Raw genomic sequence first — 27,103 nt, 5'->3', positions numbered from 1 at the left:
TTGGAAATCTCATTTTCCACATAAATGTTTGCTGTTAAGATTTAAAGTGTTCATAATAATACCGTTCTGTCCCTTCACAGAACTGTGAGGATAAAATGTGAAGTAAAAAACAGCATTCACAGGAAGCTCAGGGGGTGGTGAGTTTATGTTAATGGGGGAGGAACAACTAGAAAAGCAGGGTGAGAATGGTTGCACAACTCGAGGAATGTAATCAATGTCACTAAATTGTACATGTAGAAACTGTTGAATTGGTGTATGTTCTACTGTGTACATTTTCAACAACAAAACAAAATTTAGGAAAAAAAAGAATAATATTCAACCAATTTTTGCTCTTGTCTTAGAGATAATAAAGAATAAAACTGGTACCAGAAACATAACTAGTATGCTATGACAAGTAGAAAAAAAAGTGATGTGAAATGAAAGAGGAGGATGGGAAAAGGAAAAGTTGTCACTGAAGAGAAACAACCCACGACTATGCTACAGTCACCTGGTTATGTACCAGCAATGTAGTAGTTTTAAATGAAGGCTGAAATAAAACAGTAACACTGCAAAACCTGAGCTGGGAGAACCTTAGGATTCAAGCAATGAAACCCTCACAAAACCAAAAAACCAAACCCAGTACCGTCGAGTTGAGTCCGACTCATAGTGACCATATAGAACAGAGTAGAACTGCCCCATAGTTTCCAAGGAGCGCCTGGTGGATTTGAACTGCCAGTCCTTTGGTTAGGAGCCATAGCACTTAACCACTATGCAACCAGGGTTTCCGAAACCCTCACACAAAACGTTCTCTCTAAACACTCTCAACTGCCTAGTTGCTGCTTAAGCAATTCCAGGTAAAAGGCATTGCTCCCTCAGGCAACCGTTTCATGGTCTAAATAACTCTAACTGACAGGGGAAATCGATCCTATAACTGCACTCAAAACGTTTTCACTTAAAAGCAAAACAAATACATAAAAACATCTTGAACTGGATATCTAAGTTTACCTACACTGCTGAGGATACTGATGACAATACTGGCTGTTTTGGGATCAGGGTCTTTGAAGCTTCAATAAAAGAATAAAGGCCTAAAAATCATTATGGAGCTCAGGTTCAGAACAATTTCAGCACATTCATCTACCTGCTCTCCCCTTCGATTCCCGCAGAGTTGATCAAAAGAATAAAAATAGGGAAACAATTTATCAGTGCTGGAGAGAGAGTGGGAATGGACACATTCACACTTAAGGACTACGAGGTTTCTCTAAAATACAGTTCAGGAGAGACCAGACTGAGGGGCAAAATGACCAGCCTGTGGTTAGAGAGAAAGCAGAAGAGGGTAAATATCAACCCTACGATGTTCCTTCAGAAAGCGAAGGTGCCACAGCCCATGGAAAACAAAAATTTGGGGGTTAGTTGACACGGCTTAGATATCACACTAAATAAAGTGAGGGACCACTGAACTTGGCTCCCAAAGAAGGGGGCTGTTGCACTTAGAGCCGGGGGAACACTACCCCAGCTACCTCTGGGTTCCAAAAACAAAAAAACAAAGTCATCAGTTTCTTAAAAAACAGAGAAACTCTCTACAGAGAAACTCTGTATTACACAGCTATCTTTGGCTGCCATTCCACAAACAACTGGAACAGAACACAGCAAAGTAAAACTCTAATACACCTAGCTTTCCCTTCTCCCTGCATTTAGGCCTGCTCGGCCTGCTCAGAGACTCACAGAATCTTTGGCAGAACTCATCTGAATCACCCACACTAGACTTCTCACTCCAAAAATAACCAGAGAAAGATCACCAGACTTCCTGTGGAATAAGAACTAATGTCTTCCTATGAAATTGTGTGACCACAAAAAAACTGAGAAAATATTCAAACGTTTATATTTTGTATTTTTACCAAGATTGAAGAATATGCTGGAAAAAAAAACTTATGAGGAAGGATAAAATTACTTATTTATGATTACACTGGAGATGATCATTTACATGTTTGTCTTCCCTACTAGACTATGAACTTCAAACAGGCAGGAACTATTGTTTTAAAAAAAAAAATAGTCATCTTTAAATTTGAATCACTGTACCTAGCACAATGCCTGCAATAAGAAAGGTATTGGAATACAGAAAATGTTTCTTAATGAATGAACAACATCCCAAATTGATTCCCATACAGCTTACATTCATAACATGTCTTAATTATAATGGCTTTATTTTCAATATTGTAATACAGTGAAATCTGTGAGAGCTGGAACTTGACAGGACTGTCTTGTTTTTCTAGGTCTCGCAAGTTTTGCACCTTCAACAGGTGGAGTCTTACCACTTTTCTATTTCTATTACTGGAAGAAAGCCTGGTGGCACACCGGTTAAGCACTTGTCTGCAAACCAAAAGGTCGGCAGTTCGAACCCACAAGCCACTCCCTGGGAAAAAGATCTGGTAGTCTGCTTCTGTAAAGATTTACAGCCTTGGAAACCCTATGGGGCAGTTCTACCCTGTCGTACGGGGTCACTACAAGTTGGAATTGACTTGATGGCAACGGGTTTGGTTTTCTATTAGTGGAAAATATTTGACTTTTTCTTCTCCAACACATTTCTGCCTTACACAGGCTCCAGCTTTCGCAGGAACCCCACTCCTGGTACCAACTTCTGTCTTAGTCTAGTGCGGTTGTAACGGAAATAACACAAGGGGGTGGCCCTAACAAAGAGAAATTAATTTTCTCACAGTCTAGTAGGCTGGAAGTCCAAATTCAGGGCATCAGCTCCACAGGAAGATAGATGACAAGGACCTTCCTCCAGAGCCAACACAGAGAGAAAGCCTTCCCCCGACAGAATTTGGTACTAAGAAAGTGGGGTGCTGTTCTAACAGATACCTAAAATGTGGAAGCGGTTTTGAAACTGTGAACGGATAGAAGACTCAGAAGGAAGTGAGGAGAGCTATTAACACCAGAGAAGGCACAGGTGGTGAGAAACAGCAGCAGAGGACCAGTAGCAGTGAACTGGCAGCAGCAGAACCTGAAGACCAGTGCCACACCGCGCTGCGGCCAACCCACGAAATGAGAGAGCTGAGTGCCTGTGCACAGGAGGCATCTTGGTGGAGTGGGGTGCCTCCAGGCACTTATTGGTGGAGCTATGGCCTTTGGTGATTCTAAGGGTGGAGTTGCCATTCAGACTAGGAGAATGGTATGCCTAAGGCCAAAGGAGCACAGTTGCCCCAGGGCCAAGGGGCCTCCACTCAGAATCCAGTGAGCGTGGCCAATACCTAGAGTTTGGAAGGCAGAGCCATTGTGTAAATGGTCTCAGAGAAGAGAGGATTATTTGCAAAGCCTTCAGGGCTAATGTCACCTGCTGACTTGCTTGGTGCCTGTTATTCCTTCTTTCCCTCCAATTTCTCCCATTTCTAATGGAAATATCTAGTTTGTGCCTGCCTGTCCTATCGTTGTACTTTTTTTTTTTTGTACTTTAGATGAAGGTTTACAGAACAAACTAGCTACTCACCAAACAGCTAGTACACACATTGTTCTCTGACATTGGTTAACAACCCCATGACATGTCAACACTCTCCCCTCAACGCAGGCATCCCTATCACCAGCCTTCCTGTAACCTCCTGCCTTCCAGTCATTCATTATTCAGCTGAAAGGGTGTCCAGGGACCATACTCTCAGGGCTTCTCCAGTCTCTGTCAGGCCAGCAAGTCTGTTTTTTCTGAGTTAGAATTTTGTTCTACATTTTTCTCCAGCTCTGCCTGGGACCCTCTATTGTGATCCCTGTCAGAGCAGTCAGTGGTGGTAGCCAGGCACCATTTAGTTTTACTGGACTCAGTCTGGTGGAGGCCATGGTAGATGTGGTCCATTAGTCCTTTGGACTAATCTTTTCCTTGAATCTTTAGATTCTTCATTCTTCCTTGCTCCCAAAGGGGTGAGATCAGTGGAGTATCCTACATGGCTGCTCACAGGCTTTTAAGACTCCAGACACTACTCACCAAAGTAGAATGTAGAACATATTCTTTATAAACTATATTATGCCAACTGAGCTAGATATTCTCCGACACCATGGACCCCACAGCCCTCAGCCCAGCAATTTGGTCCCTCAGGGAGTTTGGGTGTGTCTATGGAGCTACTAGGACCTTGCCTTGTACAGGTTGTGCTGGCTTCCCCAGTATTGTGTACTGTCTTACCCTTCACCAAAGTTTCCACTTATCTGTTGTCTATTTTTTTATCCTTGCTTTTCTTATTTTTTAAAAATTTTTACTGTGCTTTAAAGTGAAAGTTTACAAATCAAGTCAGTCTCTCATACAAAAATTTATATACATCTTGCTATATATTCCTAGTTGCTCTCTCCTTAATGAGACAGCATACTCCTTCCCTCCACTCGCTATTTTTGCATCCATTCAGCCAGCTTCTGACTTCCTCTGCCCTCTCATCTCCCATCCAGACAGGAGCTGCCCACATAGTCTCATGCGTCTACTTGATCCAAGAAGTTCACTCTTCCCCACTATCATTTTCTATCCTATAGTCCAGTCCAATCCCTGTCTGAAGAGTCGGCTTTGGGAATGGTTCTTGTCTTGGGCTAACAGAAGGTCTGGGGACCATGACCTCTGGGGTCCTTCTAGTCTTAGTCAGGCCATCAAGTCTGGTCTTTCTATGAGAATTTGAGGTCTGCATCCTACTGCTGTCCTGCTCCCTCAGGGGTTCTCTGTTGTGTTCCCCATCAGGGCAGTCATCGGTTGTAGCCAGGCACCATCTAGTTCTTCTTGTCTCAGGCTGATGTAATCTCTGGTTATGTGGCCCTTTCTGTCTCTTGGGCTCATAGCTACCTTGTGTCTTTGGTGTTCTTTACTCTCCTTTGCTCCAGGTGGGTTGAGACCAATTGATGCATCTTAGATGGCCATTTGCCAGCGTTTAAGACCCCAGATGTCACTCTCCAAAGTGAGATGCTGAATGTTTTCTTAATAGATTTTATTATGCCAACTCACTTAGGTGTCCCCTAAAACCATGGTCTCCAAACCCCTGGCCCTGCTACACTGGCCTTTGAAGCGTTGTATATTCAGGAAACTGCTTTTGGTTTAGTCCAGTTATGCTGAACTCTCCTGTATTGTGTGTTGTTTTTCCCCTCACCTAAAATAGTTCTTATCTACTATCTAATTACTGTTATCTACTATCTAATTAGTGTTGTCTATTAAGTGTTTTTCCATCCTCACGCCTCCCCTCCCCTGTAACCATCAAAGATTGTTTCTTCTTATATGTAAACATTTTCATGAGTTTTTACATTAGTGGTCTCATACAATATTTGTCCTTTTGTGACTGACTTATTTCACTCAGCATAATGCCCTCCAGATTCATCCATGTTATGAGATGCTTCACAGATTTACTGTTGTTCTTTATCATTGCAGAATACCCCATTGTATGTACCACAGTTGGTTATCCATTCATCTGTTGATGGGTTCTAGGTTGTTTCCATCTTTTTGCTATTGTGAACAATGCTGCAATGAACATGGGTGTGCATATGTCTATTCATGTGACGACTCTTACTATCACCGTACTTTGGAAGCTGGTAACTTATATTCTAGATTTCACAGAAGAAGTGGAATTTTTAGATTTTGCACTTTGAGCTGATTTAAGACTTTTGCTATGATATGATGGGGTGACTTGTTTTACATGTGGCAAGGACATGAATTTTGGTGGGCCAAAGGGTGAAATGTCATGGACTGAACTGTGTCTCCCCAAAATATGTGTCAACTTGGTTAGGCCATGATTCCCAGTATTGTGTGGTTGTCCTCCATTTTGTGACTGTACTTTTATGTTAAAGAGGATTAGGATGGGATTGTAATACCCTTGCTAAAGTCACAGCCTTGATCCAATTTAAAGGAATTTCCCTGGAGTGTGGCCTGCACCACCTTTTATCTTACAAGAGATAAAAAAGAAAGGGAAACAAGCAGAGAGTGGGGACCTCATACCACCAAGAAAGCATTGCTAAGAGCAGAGTGCGTCCTTTGGCCCCGGGGTTCCTGCGTGGAGACACTCCTAATCCAAGGGAAGACTGATGACAAGGACCTTCCTCCAGAGCCAAAAGGGAAAAAGCCTTCCCCTGGAGCTGACACGTTGAATTTGGACTTCTAGCTTACTAGACTGTGAGAGAATAAATTTCTTTGTTAAAGCCATCCACATGTGGTATCTGTTATAGCAGCATTAGATGACTAAGACACACAGGTTCTAGCTTTCACAGGTTGTACTATATTAAAATTCTGTCATATAATTCTTATATTTCTTTATTCCAATATTCTCAAATATATTAAGTTTTAGATCATCCATATAAGATACAGGAGCCCTGGTGGCACAGTGGTGAAAGGGTTCAGCTGCTAACCGAAAGGTTGGCAGTTTGAACTCACCAGTCACTCCTTGGAAGAAAGACATGGCAGTCTGCTTCCGTAGAGATTTACAGCCTTGGAAACCCTACGGCATAGCTCTACTCTGCCATATAGGGTCATCATGAGTCAAAATCAACTTGATGGCAATGGGTTTGATTTTTTTTTTTTAAATGTAAGATGTAGATAGTAAGCTAAGAGTGAATTATTTACTTTTTCCTAAAATTACTGAGCTTTTGTCAGATCTCAAAATATTTCCTCTTAAATCAATAATTAACTTTCAAGTAACAACCGATTCCGATTCCTATGAACACTATATGGCTAACGGAATACAGAAACTCCTTTCCTTTTCCTATTCTCTTTCAAATGTGAACAAGCCCCAGGAAATAACTTTGAAAAACCTGGAGGTCAAATTTCAGAACAATCCGCACAGGGGAGCATTGTGAGTAAATACAAAGAGCAGAAATGGACTTTTTATGGGCTAGAATATGGAGAGAATATTTCTCACAACCGCTGCTCATGGCTATGAAAATTTGCATACAGCTTTTAAAAGGCAACTTGGCAACGTATATCAAGAACCGTAAAATCTTTCATGGGACATCCCAGTTAAATGGCCTAATGTCATGTTTACTGCTTCTGTTCTACTTTCTAGTTCATTGCATAGTGCCTGGGGTCTTAAAAGCTTGCGAGCAGCCATCCATGGCACAACATTTGGTCTCTATTCACCTGGAGCAACAGAGAAAGGACAGTCAGGAACAGAAGAAATAGCATGTGTGGCCAATTGCCTCCATGAACAACTGCCTCCTTTGCCACGAGACCAGAAGAACTGGATGGTGCCTGGCTACCATTAGTGAACATTTTGATCAAAGATTTTATAGAAGAATCCTGATCAAATGGCGGAAAATACAGAACAGAACTTCAAAGTCTCATGGAATCCAGACATTGTGGAGCCACTGAGGCTGGATCAATGTTGCCCTGAGATAATTTTAAATCTTAAGCCTTAATCCAAAAATATTCCCTAAAAGTCTTAAAACCAAACAATAATTTAGCTTAATTAGTAGTAAAGAATGTCTCCCTTCAGTGTCGTGCTCTTTTAAGAATTATTTATATAGAATCAAACTGACAACAGCAACTCAAAAGATCAGACAGGAAATTTAGGGAGAGTTTATGTTAATGGGGGAGGAACAATTCAAAAAAGGAGGATGAGAATGGTTGCACAACCTGAAGGATGTAACCAATGTTGCCGAATTGTATAGTAGAGATTGTTGAATTGGTGTATGATCTGCAGTGTATATTCAACAGCAAAAAAATAAATCTTAAAAAGGAAAAATGGACTCTTGAAACGAAGAATTATTATTGTTGGGTGTTGTCAAGTCAATTTAGACTCATAGCGATGCCATGTAACAGTACAACTGACCCATAGGGTTTTCTTGGTTGTAATCTTTACAGGAGCAGATCACTAGGTCTTTCTCCTAGCTGCTAGGTGGGTTTGAACCGCCAACCTTTTGGTTAGGCAAGCGCTTAACCACTGTGCCACCATGGCACCCAAAGGAAGGTTACTGATGTTTATTAGTGTGGCACTTTATTAAACTGCTGGCTTGTCAAAAATCAAAAGATATTGTTTAAAAATTTCAGGAAGACTGTTAACTTTTTTGTTTTCACCCTGACATTTTCCAAAAATTTTCCTACAAGATAGCCCACATTCAAGATTTTTCTGATAATTTCCTTATGACTTCATTTGATTGATAACTCTATTCCCTGTACTTCCTATACACTGGCAGTCATGCTTAAAAGCTTGACTAGATATGTAAGTCAAATACCTGGGGAAAATGAGGCTCTACACACTTAAAAAATACTTAGCACAATTTGCCCAGCCAAATGAGCTATTTTCCTCTAATTCTGTCTCCACGAACTCCTAGAGAATATACCGAAGTGATGAACATACCTGGGGGGCTGAGAAGCTGGAGAACTTCAGTGTGCTCCATGGCCTGCAGGAAGTCACTCAGTTCTGTGACTGTACAACCCTTTTCACCCATTAGCTTCAGTAAACACAGGCTTGGGCTCCCTTCTGGCTCCAATACCTTAAGAGAACACTGCTCCAAGTCCAGGCAACTGCAAACAACAGATTGAATTTAAATCAACAATTTTATTCAATGCAATGTGCTGGCTGTACGTCTGGCACAAATATAAGTACTACAGGGATACATATAAAACTCTAATTGTTGAATGGTGTAAATCTAGTTACATCATGAATGCTACTGCCCTCTCCTCCTCCTCCTGTCATTATAGGGGACTCCTCTTTATAGACAGATAAATAGATAGGCTGATGGATACCTCTGATCACCCTACACTACATTCCTCCAAGCCCCATAGGTAACCTCTTGCATTAATATCTTGTGTATCTTTACAGTGCTTTTTTTTTTAAGAGAACAATCCTATTTTTAGAAAAAATAATAGATAGGCGTATATAAAAATACATATGAAAATGGACATTAAGAATAGGCAGCATGGAAGCGACCTACATATATAAGAACATATTCACGGGGAAAGAAGAAGCCCCCAGCCAACTTCCCCTGCATTAAAAGTGAGCATAGTACGCCCCAGAGAAGTGAAGAGACTTGCTTGCCATCCCTCAGCCAGAAGTTCTGCAAGTGGGACTCCAAACTCATTTTCTTAGAGGGGTTCTTTCAGCTGCCACTTACAGTGTTTCCTAATGAAAATATATGTTCTTTTCCCCCTTTACTTCACAGAAAAAGGGCTATCTACATGCACTGTTTTTCACCTTGCTTTTTTCACTGAACAATGTATCTCAGAGATATTTCCCTATGACAAAAGGCTTGCTCAGCCTCCTTTTCTTCCTATACCTATATAATATTCGATAGCATGGCTATGCCAAACATTTATTCCCATCTCCTGCTGATGGGACACTCAGGTTGTTTTCATTTACTGCTCTTATAAATTGCTGCAATGGATAACCTTGAACATGTCATTTTGTATATGTGCAAGTTTATCTATAAAATTCTTTACGTGGGACTGCTAGTTCAGAGTGCATACAACTGTAATTCCGATAGGTCTCTCTGAAGGGCTGTACCATTCTGGACCCTCATCAGCTATGCATGACAGCCCGTGTTTTCCCATAGCCTTACAAACAGAATGTGTTGACACACTCTTGGATTTTTACCCATCAGATAAGGGGAATATCGTATCTCTAGGTAGTTTTAACTTGTATTTCTCTAAAAATGAATGAGGGTAATTATCTCTTCTTTTCATAAGTTTAAGAACCATTTGTTTTTCTATAAATCAAACCAAAAAAACCAAACCCGTTGCCATTGAGTCGACTCCAACTCATAGAGACCCTATAGGACAGAGCAGAACTGCCCCGTAAGGTTCCCAAGGAGTGCCTGGTGGATTCGAACTGCTGACCTTTTGGTTAGCAGCTGTAGCTCTTAACCACTACATCACCCAGCTTATTCATATTTTTTGCCCATTCCTCTATTAGATCTTTTGCTATATCTTATTGAGCTCCATGAGTTCTTTATATATTAGGTAAATTTAGACCCTTGTCTGACGTGAATTACAAACATATTTTCCCAGTTCACCCTCCTTTTCTTTCAACTTGCTGAGCTGGAATTTACTTGATGCCAATGGGTTATGGTGAGTGGCATGTGTGTACATTTTTTTTGTCCTGAAGATTTTAATTTTTATGTAATTTCTCAATCTTCTTTTATAGCTTAGAAAGGTCTTCTCAAGGCTTATAAAGGAAAATCTGTATTTTTTTCTAGAACAGTCTCTTCTTCTTTTTTAAACATGAAAACCTTTGATCTATACGGAGCTTATTCTGATAGACTGAGGCAGGCAGAGGCTGGCTAGATATTTACAATCCTGGCTCTTCCTCCTGGGCACATAGGAAGACTACATTTTCCACCCTCCGTTGGGGCTAGAAGTAACTCGTTCTGGGCACTAGAATGGGAGTGAATGGAAGTAACACACACTTTTTGCGAGGTCCTGGCTTGCAAGAACCATGGTCCAAGGTGAAGGAGCTTGAGATGGCAGAACCACATAATGAATGAAAGAAGCTAGGATTCCTGGGCTCCAGACTTCCTACATACAACTATAATGTGAGCCAAGAAATAATTTTTCATTGTGTTAAGGCATTCAGAGGAGAGGGGAGCCTTACTTGTTCCAGCAGCTAGCATCAACTACTCCAGTAAATATATAGTGTGACGTATGGATTACTTTATCTTTTACCAGACGGCTACCCACTTATTTCAACAGTATTTATTAAAAGCTTCATTTTTATTCCAATTAGAGAAGCAAGTTTTCTCATATACTAAACTCTTACATGTATTTAGATTAGATTTCTTTCTAAACTTTGTATTCTGTTCCACTGGTTTGTCTATTCATGTGCCAGTACCACACTGTCTTAATTATTAAGGCTTTAAAATGGTTTAATACATCTAAGGACTAGTCTCCCCTTATTACCACTTGTTTTTGAGTTTTCCTGGCCATTCTTGCTCATTTATATTTATATATGCTCTTTAGAATAATCTTAGAGTTTGAAAGGAAGGGAGGGAGGAAGGAAGGAGTGAAGTGAGGGAGGAGGGGGAATAAAACCGCCCTGCTGGTATGTTTTGTGGGGACTGTGCTAATAATAAAAGTTAATTTGGGGAGAACCAACATCTTTTTAATACTGAAGTCTTCCTATGGCATGTCTATATTTGTTCAATTTACTTTTGCGCCTTTCAAGTGTGTTTAGAATATTCCTCACATACATTTATGCATTTCTTGTTAAATTCATTCCCGGTTATTTTATCTTTTTTGATGCTACTGAAAATGAGTTTTGCCCATTAAACTGGTTTTTGTTTGTGCATATAAAAGCTACTGGTTTCTAAATATTAATGTTCTAATTATAAAATTATAATCACACCTTGTTGGAGTCTCTTAGTATTTGGGGAGGTTTTACAGCTGATTTTCTTGAGTAGTCCAGGCATGCAATTATATCATCTAAAATAACGAAACCTTACCTCCTCCAAGTTTTTAAATGTGTTGGTTAATATAGTACGATGTTAACAGTGATAGTAATAGCGGGCATATCTGCCTTGCTCCTAACTTTAGTGAGAATAAGGCAGCAATTTCTATTTATTTTATTCTCTGCTGTATTGCCGGTGCCTGAGGGCATTCATAAACAGGAGGCACAGACAAAGATTATGCTGGAATAATGAATCAATATAATTATCATTGAGAACAAACCTTTACCAGACATAAGAAGAAAAACTAACTTCCATGAAACAATTATTCCAAGTTGGAAAACACTGCTGTATTCAATGTCATTCAACTTTGGTAATTCAAGTAACCAACAGAGCCTACTTTGTGCCAGGTACTGTCCCAAGCCCTGAGGATCCAGCAATGCACCAGAGATTCACGGGGGCTGTAATTCTTACAGATTTCAACGTACTCCCCTACAAGACATACCAAGCTCTCTACTGAAGACCCAGAACACAAAGCTGCTCTGATATTCTCTTTGCTTCTGCAGCTGCCGTTTCTTTCTCTTCCATCTATATCTTCCAATTTTTCAGATCACTCCCATTAGCTAGCAACCTTGCTCTACTACCTATTTAAAAAAAAAAAAAAAAATTCCTCCCTCCGTCCACATCTCCCTTCAGTCACAGGTAATCTTTTGAAAGAGATGTCTATCTTTGCTGTCTTCAGTGGTCAACCCCTTCATGTTGGAATGTCATAGGAGTCTATTCTGGCCCCCTTTTTCTATACTCTTTGCAGGTAACTTCACCCAAACCCACAGCTTTAAAATACCACCTGTATCGTGTAAACAATTAACACACTTGGGTGTTAACTGAAAGGACGGAGGTTCGAGTCTATACAGAGGTGCCTCAGAAGAAAGGCCTGGTGATCTACTTACAAAAAAATCCGCCACTGAAAACTCCTTGGAGCACAGTTCTACTAACACACTGGGGTCAACATGAGTCGAGCTGACTGGATAGCAACTGATATACACTAACTAGGTATACTAACATGGCCTCCAAAACTACATCTACATGCTTATCTGGCAACTTATTTGTCTAACAGATAACTCAAACTTAACAAACTAAAAAACTCTTTCAGTTTCTCCTGTCTAAACCTGCTTCTCCCCATCTTCCCTATTTCAATAAACCGTATCACCACCCACTCAGTTGCTCAAGCTAAACCCCCAAAATATCCTTGATTTATTGCTTTTCTTCATTATTCACTCCAAATCCATCAAGTCCTGCCAACTGTACATCAAAATGTATCCTGGATCTGACCATATTTCCCCATCTCCATGACTATCTATCCACCATGATTCCTCCCCAATCTATCTAGTATGAGGGCATTCTAACTAATCTTCCAGCCCCCACTTCTGTGTGCTGTCTACAAGCCATTCTCCAGATTCTTGCACACGTTTCCCAGGCCTAGAAGGAATCCTTTCGTTTGAAAAATATTTATTAAAGTTATAATGTGCCAAGGTACTGTTCTACGTATTGGGGATACAGCAATGCACAAAACAGCAAGTGTAAGACCCTACTGTGCTCAAGGAAAAGCAAGGAAGCAAGTGTGACACGAGAGGGAGGGGATGATAATAAGACTAAGGGATCTAAGAATTAAATGGAGGCTAAATGTGTTTTCACCCTGAGACAGAAATGCAATTCGAGGGTTTTAAACAGAGGAGGGACAAGATCCAACTCAATGTTTTAGAAGAATCATTCTGACTGCTATATTGAGAACAGACTCAGGGGTGGGAGGGGAGGCTAAAAGAGAAGGGAGATGAATAATCCAGGTGAGAGACAATGGTGGTTTGGACTAGTATGGTAGCAATGGAGGTATATAATAACGTACCCATTTTATATATATTATAATGTATGAGTCTTTGAGTGGTACAGTTAACATGCTTGGCTGCTAAACGAAAGGCTGGAGGTTTGAGTTTCTCCAGAGGTGCCTTGGAAGAAAGGCCTGGTGATTTACTTCCAAAAAAACCAGCCATTGAAAACCCTATGGAGCACAGTTCTCTGACATACACGGGGTTACCACGAGTGGGAGTCGACTCGACGGTGGCTGTTTTTTATAATAAATATTCTAGGTGTATATTGAAGGTACAGCAGATAAGATTCACCGACAAAATGGATGTGGCGTATAAAAGAGTTAGGGATAACTTTGAAGTTTTGCCCTAAGCACCTGGAAGGATGCAGTTGCTATTTGCCAAGATGCAGAAGACTGCAGGAGAGACAGAGAAGACACAGACAGACAGACAGATAAGTGTTTCTGGGGGAAGACATGTTCAGTTTAAGATGCCAATCAGTCATTCAAGAGGAGACAGCAAATGGGCATCTGCATACATGAATCTGGGAGTTCAGGCAGAGTTCTGGGCTAGAGGTATAAATGGTCGTAATCAGCCTAAATACATGGGAAGCCATGAAACTGAAGGATGACACGAAGAAGATGAGGTGAAAGACCTGTACAGAGAGACACAATGACTTAGCCCAAGGCATGCCAACATTCAGAGACTGAAGACACGGGGAGGAGACCTTTTCTTAAAGCTTTTTAAATGTTCTCATTCCTATAGCATGTTATAAGATGCTCAAGGGTGGGATTTCTGCAGCTAAGAGCACCTTCCAAACAGCAGGTATGCAGTGGCAGATTGTTTTTCTGTAGGGCCCAGATGTACCCTGCCACTATGGAATTTACACAGGCTGAGCAAGACACCGAAAACCAGTGCCTGCCTATCTCCACACTGATAGGAAAGGGTATTCAATAGTAGACCAGTCTGGTACAGAATTAGGTCTGGGCACGTATTAAGGGCAGATGGTACACATCAATAACCATCTGAAAATATTTAAAATTATTCCTAATGCCTGATGAGTGGTTCTAAAAGGACTCTATTTTCTGATGGTTTTTTCCTTCTTTTTAAAATTAAATTCTTTTCTGGTTTGAGGAAAGATGTAAAGAGTCTGGAAAAAAGTGGAAGAGAGAGAAGAAAAAAGAAACCTTTGGAGATTTTTGGCCTGTGAATCTAGGACCACTGATGGAAACAATTTATATCCTCATGGGACTTTTTATCCATTTGGGCTGGATTTACACAGGACAATCCCTACGTCTGATACTAGAGAAAAGTACCATTAGCATCCTCTGCTATCATAGCTGCCCTTCTCCCAATGCTAACTTTTTATCTAAGTTTAATTCTTTCTGCTCACTCTAGGCCTCAGACTACGTGGATCTTCTCTGACCCCAAAAGGTGTATGAACTAAATGATCCCAAACTCTCCAAACTTCAGACCCCCAAAGTTTACACATTTGGAAATTTACGAACCTAGAAAAATACCATTTTGGATTTTCTTTGCTCGCTGAAAAGCTCAATGATGTTTTCCCTAGAGCAGAAAAAATGCTGCCTGCTCAAATTTTGCAAGTTTACCACTTCTTGTTTCTCTCATCTTTACATGCAAATAATCCTAAATCATCATTTCTCTTTGCCTTAACCTCATTTTCTCGGAAAACTGTGTTGTTGTGAGGATTAACGTAAATGATGCATGGAAACAGTACATTGTCTGGTATAAGCTAAGTGCTCAATAAATGACAAAAAAAAATTACTGCTGTTATTATTACACATCTTTACTACATAACATTTAACATGTTATTTGTGAATGTCCTAGAATAATGTCCATTATCAGTTAAGCCCTTGTGACTAGGAGCTAAATAGATGTCATTTTTTTATCTTCTCAAACTTCTGGCAAATAATAGGCAAGTAAGTGTAACTTTGAATGAATGATTCCCCCTCTCAATTCAACAAATATTTATTGACTATTAAGACAGGTTCTATGCAGGTCATGGAAGCTCCATAAACATATCCAAACTCCCCGAGGGACCAAATTACTGGGCTGAGGGCTGGGGGCCATGGTCTCAGGGAACACTTAGTTCAACTGGCATAACACAGTTTCGAAAGAAAATGTTCTATATCCTACTTTGGTGAGTAGCATCTGGGTCTTAAAAGCTTGTAATACTCCACTAGTCTCACCCCATCTGGAGCAAGAGAGAATGAAGAAAACTAAAGACACAAGGGAAAGATTAGTCCAAAGGACTAATGGACCACAAATACTACAGCCTCCACTAGACTGTGTCCAGCACAACTAGATGGTGCTCAGCTACCACCATTGACGGCTTGGACAGACATCACAATAGAGGGTCCGGGACAGAGCTGGAGAAAAATGTAGAACAAAATTCTAACTCATTAAAAAAAAAAAAAAAAAAAGACAAGACCAGACTTACTGGTCTGACAGAGACTGGAGAAACCCCAAGAGTATGGCCCTCCAGACTCCCTTTTAACTCTGTACTGAAGTCACTCCTGAGGTTCACCTTTCAGCCAAAGATGAGACAGGCCCAAAAAACAAATGAGACTAAATGGGCATATCAGCCCAGGGGGAAGGAGGAGAAGGCAGAAGGGGACAGGAAAACTGGTAATGGAGAACCCAACGCTGAGAAGGGGAGAGTGTTAACGTGTCGTGGGGTTGGCAACCGATGTCACAAAACAATATGTGTATTAATTGCTTAATGAGAAAGTAATTTGCTCTGTAAACCTTCATCTAAAGTACAATAAAAAAAAAAGGTTCTATGAATAACTAAAAGAATATTAAAAGATGGTGCCTGCTCTCAAGGAGTTTACAAAGATATGTACAAATTATAGTACAAGATAACATTTAGTCATATGAGAATTTAAAAAAACTGGTAAGGAGTTAAAAGATAGACCAAAATCAGAATAATGTATATTGTAGTAGTTCTCAAAGCATGGTCTGAGAATGCTTATTGGGGTTCTTGAGACCCTTCCAGGGGGTCTGCAAGGCCAAAATGACTTTTCATAGTAATACTAAGACATTATTTACCTTTTTCATTCATTCTTTCAGGAGAGACCTGTGACACTGCAACAAACTCAATGCAAAAGCGGACAGAAAGAATCCAGCTGTCTGCGATTAAGCCAAGACATTAGTGAGCATTTCAAAATGTAAAATAAATCCACTCCTCTAATTTTTTTGGTTCGTTTTACAAAAGTCTGTGTTGTCACAAAAAACGTTATTTCTGTTAAGATGTAGGGTTAGTATGATTGTTAAACAAATATTTTTAAAAGTCTTAGTTTTAATTTTTAATATGGTAAACGTCAATATACATTATATGTAATACATAACCCACATAAACAAAAACCCTTTGGCAAATCTCAATAATCCTTAAAAGAGTAAAGGCGTCCCGACGCCAAAAAGTTCAAGAATCCCTAGTACAGTGGTTCCAAACCGGGTAACAAGGAAAACAGCTTTACTTATAATGTTCACGGAGAAGACAAGAAGAGAACTCCGTTTCAGTCTTTCCCACCATTCTTCTCTACCTACATAAAACCCATGGATTCTTGTGCCTCAAATCCTCTGCTTTCATTACCTCTCTAGCTGCACGTCTCCGTCTCCCTCCCAACCTTCCTTAGGTCTTCTAGGTGCGCGTCAATATCCCTTTCTTTTGTATCTTAAGTCGTCTGGAATTGCCAACTGCCATATCATAACTAGCTTTCCTTCTCTGTATCCTCTTATTGGCCCTCCACGTCCCTCTTTCAGATCAAGGGAGGGCAGGAAAAGGGTGGGAAACATCTCCATTCCACAGCCTCCAAACTCTCGCATTCCCAGGACCTTCCTAGGTCCAGGAGGCTCTCTCTAAACGATGACTTAAGCCCTCCCCACATCCTTCCCCACCAGCGGTCCCCCAACTTGGTTGGTCCCCGACGGGTTTCCAGCCGCGGGCACAGCAGTGTCACTGCTTCCACTTTGCAGTCTCAAGTCGATCGCCCCAGGACCCCTCCGCGCCCACGTGACGCCGACCCCGCCCTGTTACCTCCCCTCCCCCACAGCGCCCCCGGCCCACGCCGCCTCACCTGAGCCGGAGGCGCCCCCGACTCCCCGCCACCTCAGCCAGCCTCCTCCAGCCCCGGCCTTCCGGCGCCCGGTCCAAGGTCTCGCTGAGTCTCCGCAGCAGCGGCTCCCGTAGGCGGTTGAGGGTCGCGCTGGCCGGAGGGGGTGGCGGCGGCCCTGCGGGCGCGGTCGGGGGCGGGTGTGAGGCCGAGGGTGGCGGGGCCTGCAGCGGCTCCCCCCAGAGCGACATGTCCCGCGCCGGCGACTCTGCGCCGGCCGGGCCGCGGGCCTCGGCTTCAGCGCACCTTCTGCTTTCCCCGTCGCTCGCCCCGCAGTCGCGGAGGCACGGGCGGAAGGACAAATGGGGCGGCAACACCGTGCTGGTAGGAGGAAGCTCAGCTCCCCTCCCTGCTAAGACAGGTTTGTCTGGGCGCCCGGCCGGCCGGCCGCGCTGAGCGCGCCGAGGGGCGGGACCTAGGGGGGGCGGGGCTAGGGGGCGGGGCCCAGGGAGGCGGGGCCTGGGCGGGGCCGGAGCCCTCGGACCGGGAAGCTCCGTTCTCCGCCCCATTGAGACCGGTTCGGAGGGTATCCCGCGGTCCGACCCCGCTGGGCGAGCCTAGGGGCGGGGCCTGGGCCGGGCCTTGGGGGCGGGGCCGGACCACCTCTGCGCGTGCGTGCGGCCGACACCTTCCACCGCCTCCCGCGTAGTCTCGGGCTTCATGGTGGCGCGCGCTTCAAATCTGGGAGGTGGCGTCCTCGTTATACAGGAAGGGTCGGGTAATTGCAGCTGGAGGAGGAGGCGGTGGAGGATCTACGCCTCGGCGGCTCCACTGTGGCGAGGAAGCCTGCGGTGTCGGGGCTTCCCGAGACGGTGGGAGGAAGATTGCTTCACGCCGAGAAGTCATTCACCGAAGAGGGGAGCACGCGGTTCCCCATCGCCGGCCCCGCAGCTGCTCCAGGGTCGCTCGCAGTTGACCCCGTGACTTGCGTGTGCCCAGCGACTCCCCCAGCGCTCGCATCGGGCAACCTCAGTGTAGGCTTCCTCGTAGAACTGGATGTGGTATCGCATTGCTAAGGGGAAGTAGTGGTAGAAATCCAAACGTTTACATTAGAGTTGGCCGAAATCAGTGCATGGACTTTTTTTTTTTTTTTTCGTAAAACAGGGTAGTGATGGATTCGAACCTGATCAGATCCTGAAAACGATTGTTATCAGCACAAGATCGTTTGGTTTTCCCGACGTCAGATTACCACCTGCAGCCTTCAGAATCAAAGCAGGCAACGAACGTATATGGTTCCTCTTCCTGGAGTGACCCAGAATAGAATACATGGAGTAATAAACAGGGACTACATTTGAACTCTCTTCTAGTCTTAACAATATTCATTATCCTACTGAAAACCAGGGAAGTTTGGGACAAAAGCATGCAAATGACTTAAGAAGTGTGACCAGCCAGGCACCTCCCAAACACAAAGCTTCCTGGCTCAGCTTCTGGTGCCACTAACTTTTTAATCACCCTAGGAATCAGGGTTTCTCTGTAGCAAAAACTTGGACCCAAATTTTCACTTCCTGTTGGCCAGGTATTTGTTCCATATGGCCTCCACTGCATTGTCGGACAACATGCAGTCTCTTGACAAGTTCAGAATACAGTATAATGGCAATGAGCCTGACCTTTGGATCCAAAAAGATGTGCTGGGTTCTAGTTTTATGACCTTCAGTAAGTTGCTTAAGTACCTGCCTCATTTACTAAGTGCCTGGCACATAGTAAAACCAAAAAAAAAAAAAAAAATGCCTGTTGCCATCAAGTCAATTCCAACTCATAGTGACCCTATATCAAAACCAAACCCAGTGCCATGGAGTCAGTTCCAACTCATAGCGACGCTACAGGACAGAGTAGAACTGCCCTGTAGAGTTTCCACGGAGCGCCTGGCAGATTTGAACTGCCGACCTATTGGTTAGCAGCCGTAGCACTTAACCACTACACCACCAAGGTTTCCTAGTGACCCTATAGGACAGAGTAAAACTGCCCCATAGGGTTTCCAAGGAGCACCTGGTGCATTTGAACTGCCAATCTTTTGGTTAGCAGCCATAGCTCTTAACCACTACATCACCAGGGTTTCTTGGCACGTAGTAGGTACTCAATTTTTTTTTAGCAATTATATTTACATTACAAATACAAAGGCTTGTTTCATACTCAGCTTGATTTGGCAAACCTTTCCCAATAACTTCTAGTACCCTCCTGTTTTGCCCTCAGTCATTCAACAAATATTTTCTGGTAGCCTGCACGTGCCACTTACGGAAGTCAAATCTTCTAGTCATTATTGGAATGCTACCTTTTAATATTTAGATTCAACAAACTTTTTTTTTTTTTTAAGTCTACTATGTGCAAGATGGAGCCCTGGGGGCACCAGTGGTTAAGCGTTCTGCCTCTAACAAAAAGGTCGGCAGTTTGAATCCACCAGCTACTCCTTAGAAACCCTATGGGGCAGTTCTACTCTGTCCTGTAGGGTCGCTATGAGTTGGAATCAACATGTCAGCAGCAGGTTTGGTTTTGGTTTATATGCGAGATATGTGATCAGGAGGGACCAGTCCCTGGAGAAGGACATGCTCAGTAAAGTAGAGGGTCACCGAAAAAGATGAAGACCCTCAATGAGACGGATTGACATAGCAGCTGCAACAATGGGTTCAAGCATAACCACGATCATGAGGACGGTGCAGGACCCGGCAGTGTTGCGTTGTACATAAGGTCTCCATGAGCCGGAGCTAACTCAACGGTGCCTACCAACAAGAATGGCAACCCTTGTGAGATGTTGCTGATGCAGCTTCTCATGTGCGTATGGGTTGAAATGGGTACGTGTAAGGGGAAACCTGTAAGACCTGGAACTCAGTGGGACTGGCTTGTTTTTTCAGGTCTCAAAAACATCACACCTTTGACAGAGTGTAGTCATACCACTTTTCTATCGCTCCTTTTAGTGGAAAATATTTGAGTTTTCCTTCTCTGGCAGGTTTCTGCCTTACACAGGTTCTGGCTTTCACAGGTTTTAGTGTATTACTTACTCTGAAAATATCCTTCCTAATTTGATAAGGTACTTCCTTGCTACTTCACCCTTTCTCTTGCTGCTCTTAGCTGCCCATCCATGCGACTCCATGTGTGTCAGAGTATGACTGTGCTGCAGAGGGTTGTCAAGGCTGTGGCCTTTCAGAAACATCGCCAGGCCTTTCTTCTGAGGCACCTCTGGGTGGACTTGATCCTCTAACCTTTTGCTCAGCAGCCAAGCACGTTAACTCTTTGCAAGTACTCTCAAAATTGCCACATGAATTCTGGGAACAAATCTCTCTTGGAACAACATAATAAGCAGTAATTCAGCTTCCTTTTCAATCTCGACCATTATATAAAGGTAGGAGGAGAATCGAGGGTGGAGATGTGGCTTTTAAGTGCTACTTAAAAGTTTATGCATGTCTATGGATAATATTCTCAGGAATTTTTCCTCATTCATGGAAAGTGACGTTAGACTTTGAGAATCCAGACAATTTGTAGGAACTTCATGCATTGTTCCATTCTTTGAAAATCCATTGATGTAATCTTCCAAACTCTTACAGATCTGGAAACTGACTCATAGATTATTTTTGTTTTTTACGCAATTCGACTATGGACGGTACGCAAATGGAAAATGCCAAAACATCGTATTATTTCATTATCTGGTCAGGATTTAAAAGACTCAGCGCAGGAGAAATGCTGCAGGTCCTTAGATTTGTGCACAATGGATTGAAAGGAGTTATGTGACCTAAATGGCATCATTGTCTCCCGTCTCTTATCCCATGCCCAATGTGACCTCTCTGACTCAGCCAGATACAAGGCTCTCCACATCCACTGCAACCCACCTCACTGCTATGTCCCAAAGGATTAGGGGGATTTTGATTTCAACCTTGGAACAACCGAGTGTAACATGAGTATTCCACACCCTTCCTTCATGATGATACAGGCCTAAGTACTCGATTACATTACAAAGACTACATTTACTTGTTTAAATTCATTCATTCATTTAACAATATTTATTGGGTGCCTACCTTGTGCCAGGCTCTGTGCCAAATACTCTTAAAGGATAAGTATTTTAAAAGGTAAAATTGTAATTATCAATGAATATATAATGGACACGCGTCAAAGATTTTATTTAGCCCTTTAATTAAAGAAGGTGTCAGACAAGTGTTACAACCAGTTCAAAGGAGAATCCAAAGACCAGATAAATATATAAGCCCATCAAGGATGCTGAAATGAATCTGCTTAATAGATGCAGGGAAACCCTAGTGGTGTAGTGGTTAAGAGCTACAGCTGCTAACCAAAAGGTCAGCAGTTTGAATCTACCACATGCTCCTTGGAAACACTATGGGGCAGTTCTACGCTGTCCTGTATGGTTGCTATGAGTTGGAATGGACTCGACTGCAATGGGTCTTTTTTTTTTAAAAGATGCAAAACTGGCTTCTCCCACAGTGGAGGAGGGAAGTCAATCAGACTTTTACTAAACACAAGTTATTTATTTATAAACAAGACTTATTTACATTACTGTCAGTTTCCTACCAGTTAACTTCTGTCTCTTCACAGTTGTACATAGCCTAGTCAAAGACAATGAAAGGTGAAGATAACCCAGTTGTATGAGCCAGTTAGAATACCCACTGCATTTCAGGCTTCCTTAATTTTTTCTTACAGTGCTGAGGGTACCAAACCTGTTCCCGTCAGTTGGTTCCGACTCATAGTGGCCCTATAGGACAGAGTAGCATTGCCCTATAGAGTTTCCGAGGAGTGGCCGATGGATTCAAACTGCTGACCTTTTGGTTAGCAGCTGAGCCCTTAACCACTGTGCCACCAGGGCTCTGCTGAGGGTACAGTGTTGACTAAATTCAATCTCTTGGAAAGGAAAGGGAGTGGCGAGTACTCTGTTGGAGGCAAGAAAGGAGGGATGTGAAATACAGAGGAGAGCCTGTCCTTCCATGTGGGGAGGGGAGGAATGGCAGGGAAAAATGAGGAGATGGTTTAGAAAACAGGGTAGAAGGAATACCATGTGTAAAGATAAAGTCATATGTAAAGCCATAAAATATCACAGCAAGGCTGGAGAACTGCAGTTGGTTCAGCAGAGTTGGGGAAACATGTAAGAGAGGGACAGAGACCAAGACTGAAAAGGAAGTGAAGACTAGATTGTGTGATGTCCAAGGAGTGAGCTTTTGTGCTGTAGTTCTGTGCCTTTTGCAGGGTAGTATGTGCCCCACTGATGTTATACAAGATGATTTTAAGTGGCCCATATTTTAATTTAAGTAGTTATGTATTAATATATTTTAGAAAAATATCTGCCAATCAAAGTTGTCATTTTGCTAACAGGATTGATTGGGACAATGCTACATTTTTTATTTAAGTAAAAAATGTGATTTTGTTTAAAAAACTATATCACATATCCAATGTACAGGTAGGTATGTGGATATGTCAAAATCCCTAAACTGGTTAAGTGTTTGAAGTGTAAGAAACCCTGGTGTAGGTGATGGGAAGTAACTGAGATATTTTAAACAGATTTTCAAAAACTGACTTGGGCAGCAACGTAGGGAGGGGCAAAACTGGAGGTTCAGGAAGTGTTGCAGTAGTACAGGTTAGAAATGAAGACATTAGCTAAGAGCCATGATATAAGGCTTAGAGAGGAAGAACACATTCAGGAGATGTTTGGGATTACGTTTTACTACTCCATAATAGTGCCAGGTTGCATGAATCACTATGCTTTAAAGAGTCTTGTTCAAACATTCAATGTATCATTCATAAGTTGTACTCAGCAAGAAATGAAACAAGCCTTTCTAGTGCATGGAGTATTGTGCGAAGTACAGAAGACAGGGCAAAAGGTTTTAGAAGATTTAGCCCTGTTGTTGAATGAGTAAACCTGAAAGGTGGAGATGATAAATGATTCCTAAGAGAAGAATTGTAAAAATATATATCATTAGCAGGTTCTCTGTGATACACCATTAAATAAAATGGGATATAAATAACAGCATTCAGAATAAGTAGACCTCTTCCGAAAAGGCTTCCTATGGACGTGAGTTTAGAGCTGGATCTTAAAGGATAGGACAGATGTTACAAGTGGGAGAAATGAGAAGGGTTAACATCCAACAAGCTGAACTATACAAAGAAGAATGAGGTATTAGGATTGGAGGAAGACTCATTAACAACCTCTGATATGCAGATGACAATATCCTTGTTTGCTGAAAGTGAAGAGGACTTGAAGCACTTACTCATGAAGATCAAAGACGATAGCCTTCAATATGAATTATGTCTCAACATAAAGAAAACAAATCTTCACAACTGGACCAATAAGCAACATCATGATAAACGAAGAAAATATTGAAGTTGTCAAGGATTTCATTTTACTTGGATTCACAATCATTGCCCGTGAAAGCAGCAGTCAGGAGCTCAACAATGTATTGCACTGGGCAAATCTGCTGCAAAAGATCTCTTTCAAGTGTTAAAAAGCAGAGATGTCACTTTGAGGACTAAGGTGCACCTGACCCAACCCATGATTTTCAATTGCCTCATATGCATGTGAAAGCTGGACAATGTATATGGAAAGCCAAAGAAGATGCCTTTGAATTATGGTGTTGGTGAAGAATACTGAATATACCATGGATTGCCAGAAGAACAAACAAATCTGTTTTGGAAGTACAGCCAGGATGCTCCTTAAAGGCAAGGATAGTGAGACTTTGTCTCGCTTACTTTGGACATGTTATGAGGAGGGACCAGTCCCTGGAGAAGGACGTCATGCTTGGTAAAGTAGAGGGTCAGTGAAAAAGAGGAAGACTCTCAGCGAGATGGATTGACACAGTGGATGCAACAGTAGGCTCAAACATAGTAACAATTGTGAGGATGGCACAGGACTGAGGATGGCACAGTACCAGGCAGTGTTTTGTTCTGTTGTGCATGGGGTAGTTATGAATAGGAACCAACTTTATGACACCTAACAACAACAAGACATTCTCAGAGTGTTTTAATACATTAAAGTATGCTGTTGACTTTGCCGGTATATAGCATTTCTCCAAACTTACTTGCACACCTAGCCTATTTTTGCTAAGTATGTCCAGCACTAGTGCTCTGCATGTTATCCTTTAGAATATAGTACCTGTGGTGGTTAACGTTGTGTGTAAACTTGGTTGAGCCATGATTCTCAGTAGTTTGGCAGTCATATGATGTTGTGATCACTTTCATGATGAGATTTGATATATGAGATCACCTCCATGATAGGGTCTGCTGTGAGTAGCCAATCAGTTCCAAGGGAGTTTCCTTGGGTGTGTGGCCTGCAATGAATATAAGTGGACATTCTGGCAAGGCTTGTGGGCTTTTGCTCATTCTGGATCCTGCAGCCGGCTCCTGTTTGTCTGACCTCCAGTTCTTGGGTCTTGAGCTAGCAGCTCACCTGTGGTCTTGCCTGCTTTGGGATTCATCTATCTTCGAAGCCTGTGAGCAAGAGCCCTGCTGTCTGACCGGCCAATCTTGGGTGTGCCAGCCCTTGCAGCTACATGATTCAGGAGAAGCGTATATCCTGACCCACGGACTTTGGACGTTCCAGCCTGTACAACCACGTGAGTCATTTCCTTGATATAAATCTATATATTCATTTTTTTTTTTATATATTCATATGCGTTTACTGGCTTTGCTTCTCTAGAGAACCCAGCTTAAGACTGAACCAAAACCAAACCCTTTGCAGTTGAATCAATTCCGACTCATAATGACCCTATAGGACAGAGTAGAACTGCCTCATAGAGTTTCCAAGGAGCACCTGGGGGATTCGAACTGTTGACCTATGCCACCAGGGTTTCCCAGCCTAAGACAGTGCCATAGAAATTTACCCAGTAGATTGCAAAACTAGCAGCTGCCTCCGTTTCTCCTCCCAGGCCAATCACTTGACCAGGCAACACTGATGCTCCTCTGCACCCCTCATCCCTCCCGAGTGACCCCCACTGACACCCCAAACCACCCTCATTTCTCATCCCGTCCAGAAGTGATCGTTAAACTCAGGAGGAAATGAAACAAACGTTTCGAGAGTGTGGAGCATTATACATACAAAGTGCAGAAGTGAGGACAAAGGTGTTAGAAGATTTAGTCCTGTTGTTGAATGAGTAAACTTGAAAGATGAAACAGACAGATTATTCCTAAGAGAAGATCTAGGCAGTTTTTAAAATGGTAAAGTGACAAGAAAAAGGAAGTTTGATACAGTATTTGAGACGACATTATAATGGCACACCCTGTGGTCTTCACTGTTCTGTAAACTAGTTCCCAATCTTTTCTTTTAAATGCTGTCAGATGGAAGACATTCAAGCATCCTATGGTTCTCTCTGAGGTCTCTTCTAATTTCCAACACTTGCCCATTTTATTCCTTCGATGAAGGATTTTAGAGTCCAATAACCATTTTCCTCCATCTGCTTTGTAAACCCTGCACTTAGGTAGTTTTGTATGTCTTTAGAATACGGTGTCTACTGAAATTTTCATTTTAACATCCTGTTATATTTATCTTGACATTTTCTCAAGCTCATTGATATCCATAACTTTGTAGATTTTAAATCTCACACACCTCTAACACCATTTATAACAATGACTCTTGGAAAGTAATCCTCCCCTGGCAGCCTTTTCCCTTTATTCCTACCCTTTATTTCCTGTCATTAAGCCAGCGCCTGAATCTTCTTTAATCTCATGATGACTGTTTAGAAATTTGTGTGTGTATACTTTTGCTAAAGGATTTTACCAGCATAAATAATTTACACCTACTTATTTGTACCATGGAAACCCTGGTGGTGTAGTGGTTAAGTGCTGCGGCTGCTAACTGAAGGGTCGGCAGTTCACATCCGCCAGGCACTCCTTGGAAACTCTGTGGGGCAGTTCTACTCTGTCTTATAGGGTCACTATGAGTCGGAATTGACTCGACGGCACTGGGTTTGGTTTTTTGGTGGGTTTACTTGTACCATGTTAATCAATTACAGTTTCCATTTTCTGGAATCTGTATTATTCTTCACTCTATGGGTTGTTTGTTCATGCAATTAGATGTTCCTACACTTTATGACAGATTCCACTAGATGCGGATATAACACTATTGTTCCAGGGTGTCCTCTAGAACAAATTTGTTTTGCATGGAAGTGGTATTGGCAGCTTGACAACTTTCAAGCTCACTGGTCATTGGTAACATTAGTCAGACTGAGGAGTTACTCTGTTTCACCGCCAGCTGCCTTCAGAGCTTTTCAACGGATACTGCCTGTTATGAATTGAATTGTGTCCTGCCAAAAGTTGAAGCCCTAACCCCTGTACCTGTAAATATGACCCTGTTTGGAAATAGAGGTTTTATTTTGGTATGTTAATACGACCATACCAGAGCGGGGTAGGTTCTAAATCTAATCCCCTTCCAAGTGATGTCTTATAAAACAACAACAACAACAAAAAAAAAACATGACGTGGAGAGACATACACACAGGAGGAAGAGACCATGTGAGGAACTGTATACAAACCAAGAAATGTTAAGGAACGCCCAGGGCTACCCAGAAGGAGAGACCCTTCCCTAAAGCAAATGTCCAGAGTTGGACTTCAAACCTACAGAAATGTAAAACAATAAATTTCTGTTCTCTAAAGCTATCCGTTCTCTGGTGTTTTTTTATAGTAGCACTAGTTTTTTTTTTTTTGTAGACTAAGAAACTGCCTGATTCTGGTAACTTAATATTCAGGTGTTTTGTCAATTGAGTTAAAAAAAAAAAAATAGCTTTATTGAGTTATAATTCACATAATGTACAGTTCACTCATTTAAAGTGTAATATTCAATGGTTTGGGAACCCTGGTAGCATAGTGGGTAAGAGCTACAGCTGCTAA

General features: G+C 42.1%; 1 protein-coding gene across 3 annotated transcripts in view; it reads right to left on the bottom strand.

Annotated features, from left to right (window-relative positions):
• MALT1 (MALT1 paracaspase) overlaps positions 1-17,671 on the bottom strand; it is a 65,007-nt gene extending 47,336 nt beyond the window's left edge. For 2 of the 3 annotated variants that reach the window (XM_049900552.1, XM_049900553.1), the window contains exons 1-2: positions 17,258-17,671; positions 8,274-8,440 (exon numbers count right to left, since the gene is read on the bottom strand). In XM_049900552.1, coding sequence (XP_049756509.1) covers positions 8,274-8,440; positions 17,258-17,484 — 394 coding nt within the window. In that variant the 5' untranslated portion in view covers positions 17,485-17,671. Of the gene's footprint in view, positions 1-8,273; positions 8,441-16,229; positions 16,333-17,257 lie in introns of those variants that run through there. The other variant, XM_049900554.1, reaches the window with a different exon arrangement.
• Between the last annotated feature and the right edge of the window lie 9,432 nt (positions 17,672-27,103).

This window comes from Elephas maximus, chromosome 11, assembly GCF_024166365.1.
Source record: "Elephas maximus indicus isolate mEleMax1 chromosome 11, mEleMax1 primary haplotype, whole genome shotgun sequence".
Classification (NCBI taxonomy): Eukaryota; Metazoa; Chordata; class Mammalia; order Proboscidea; family Elephantidae; genus Elephas; species Elephas maximus.
Note: the sequence above shows the minus strand (reverse complement) of the source record. Positions and strands in the feature narration are given on the sequence as shown.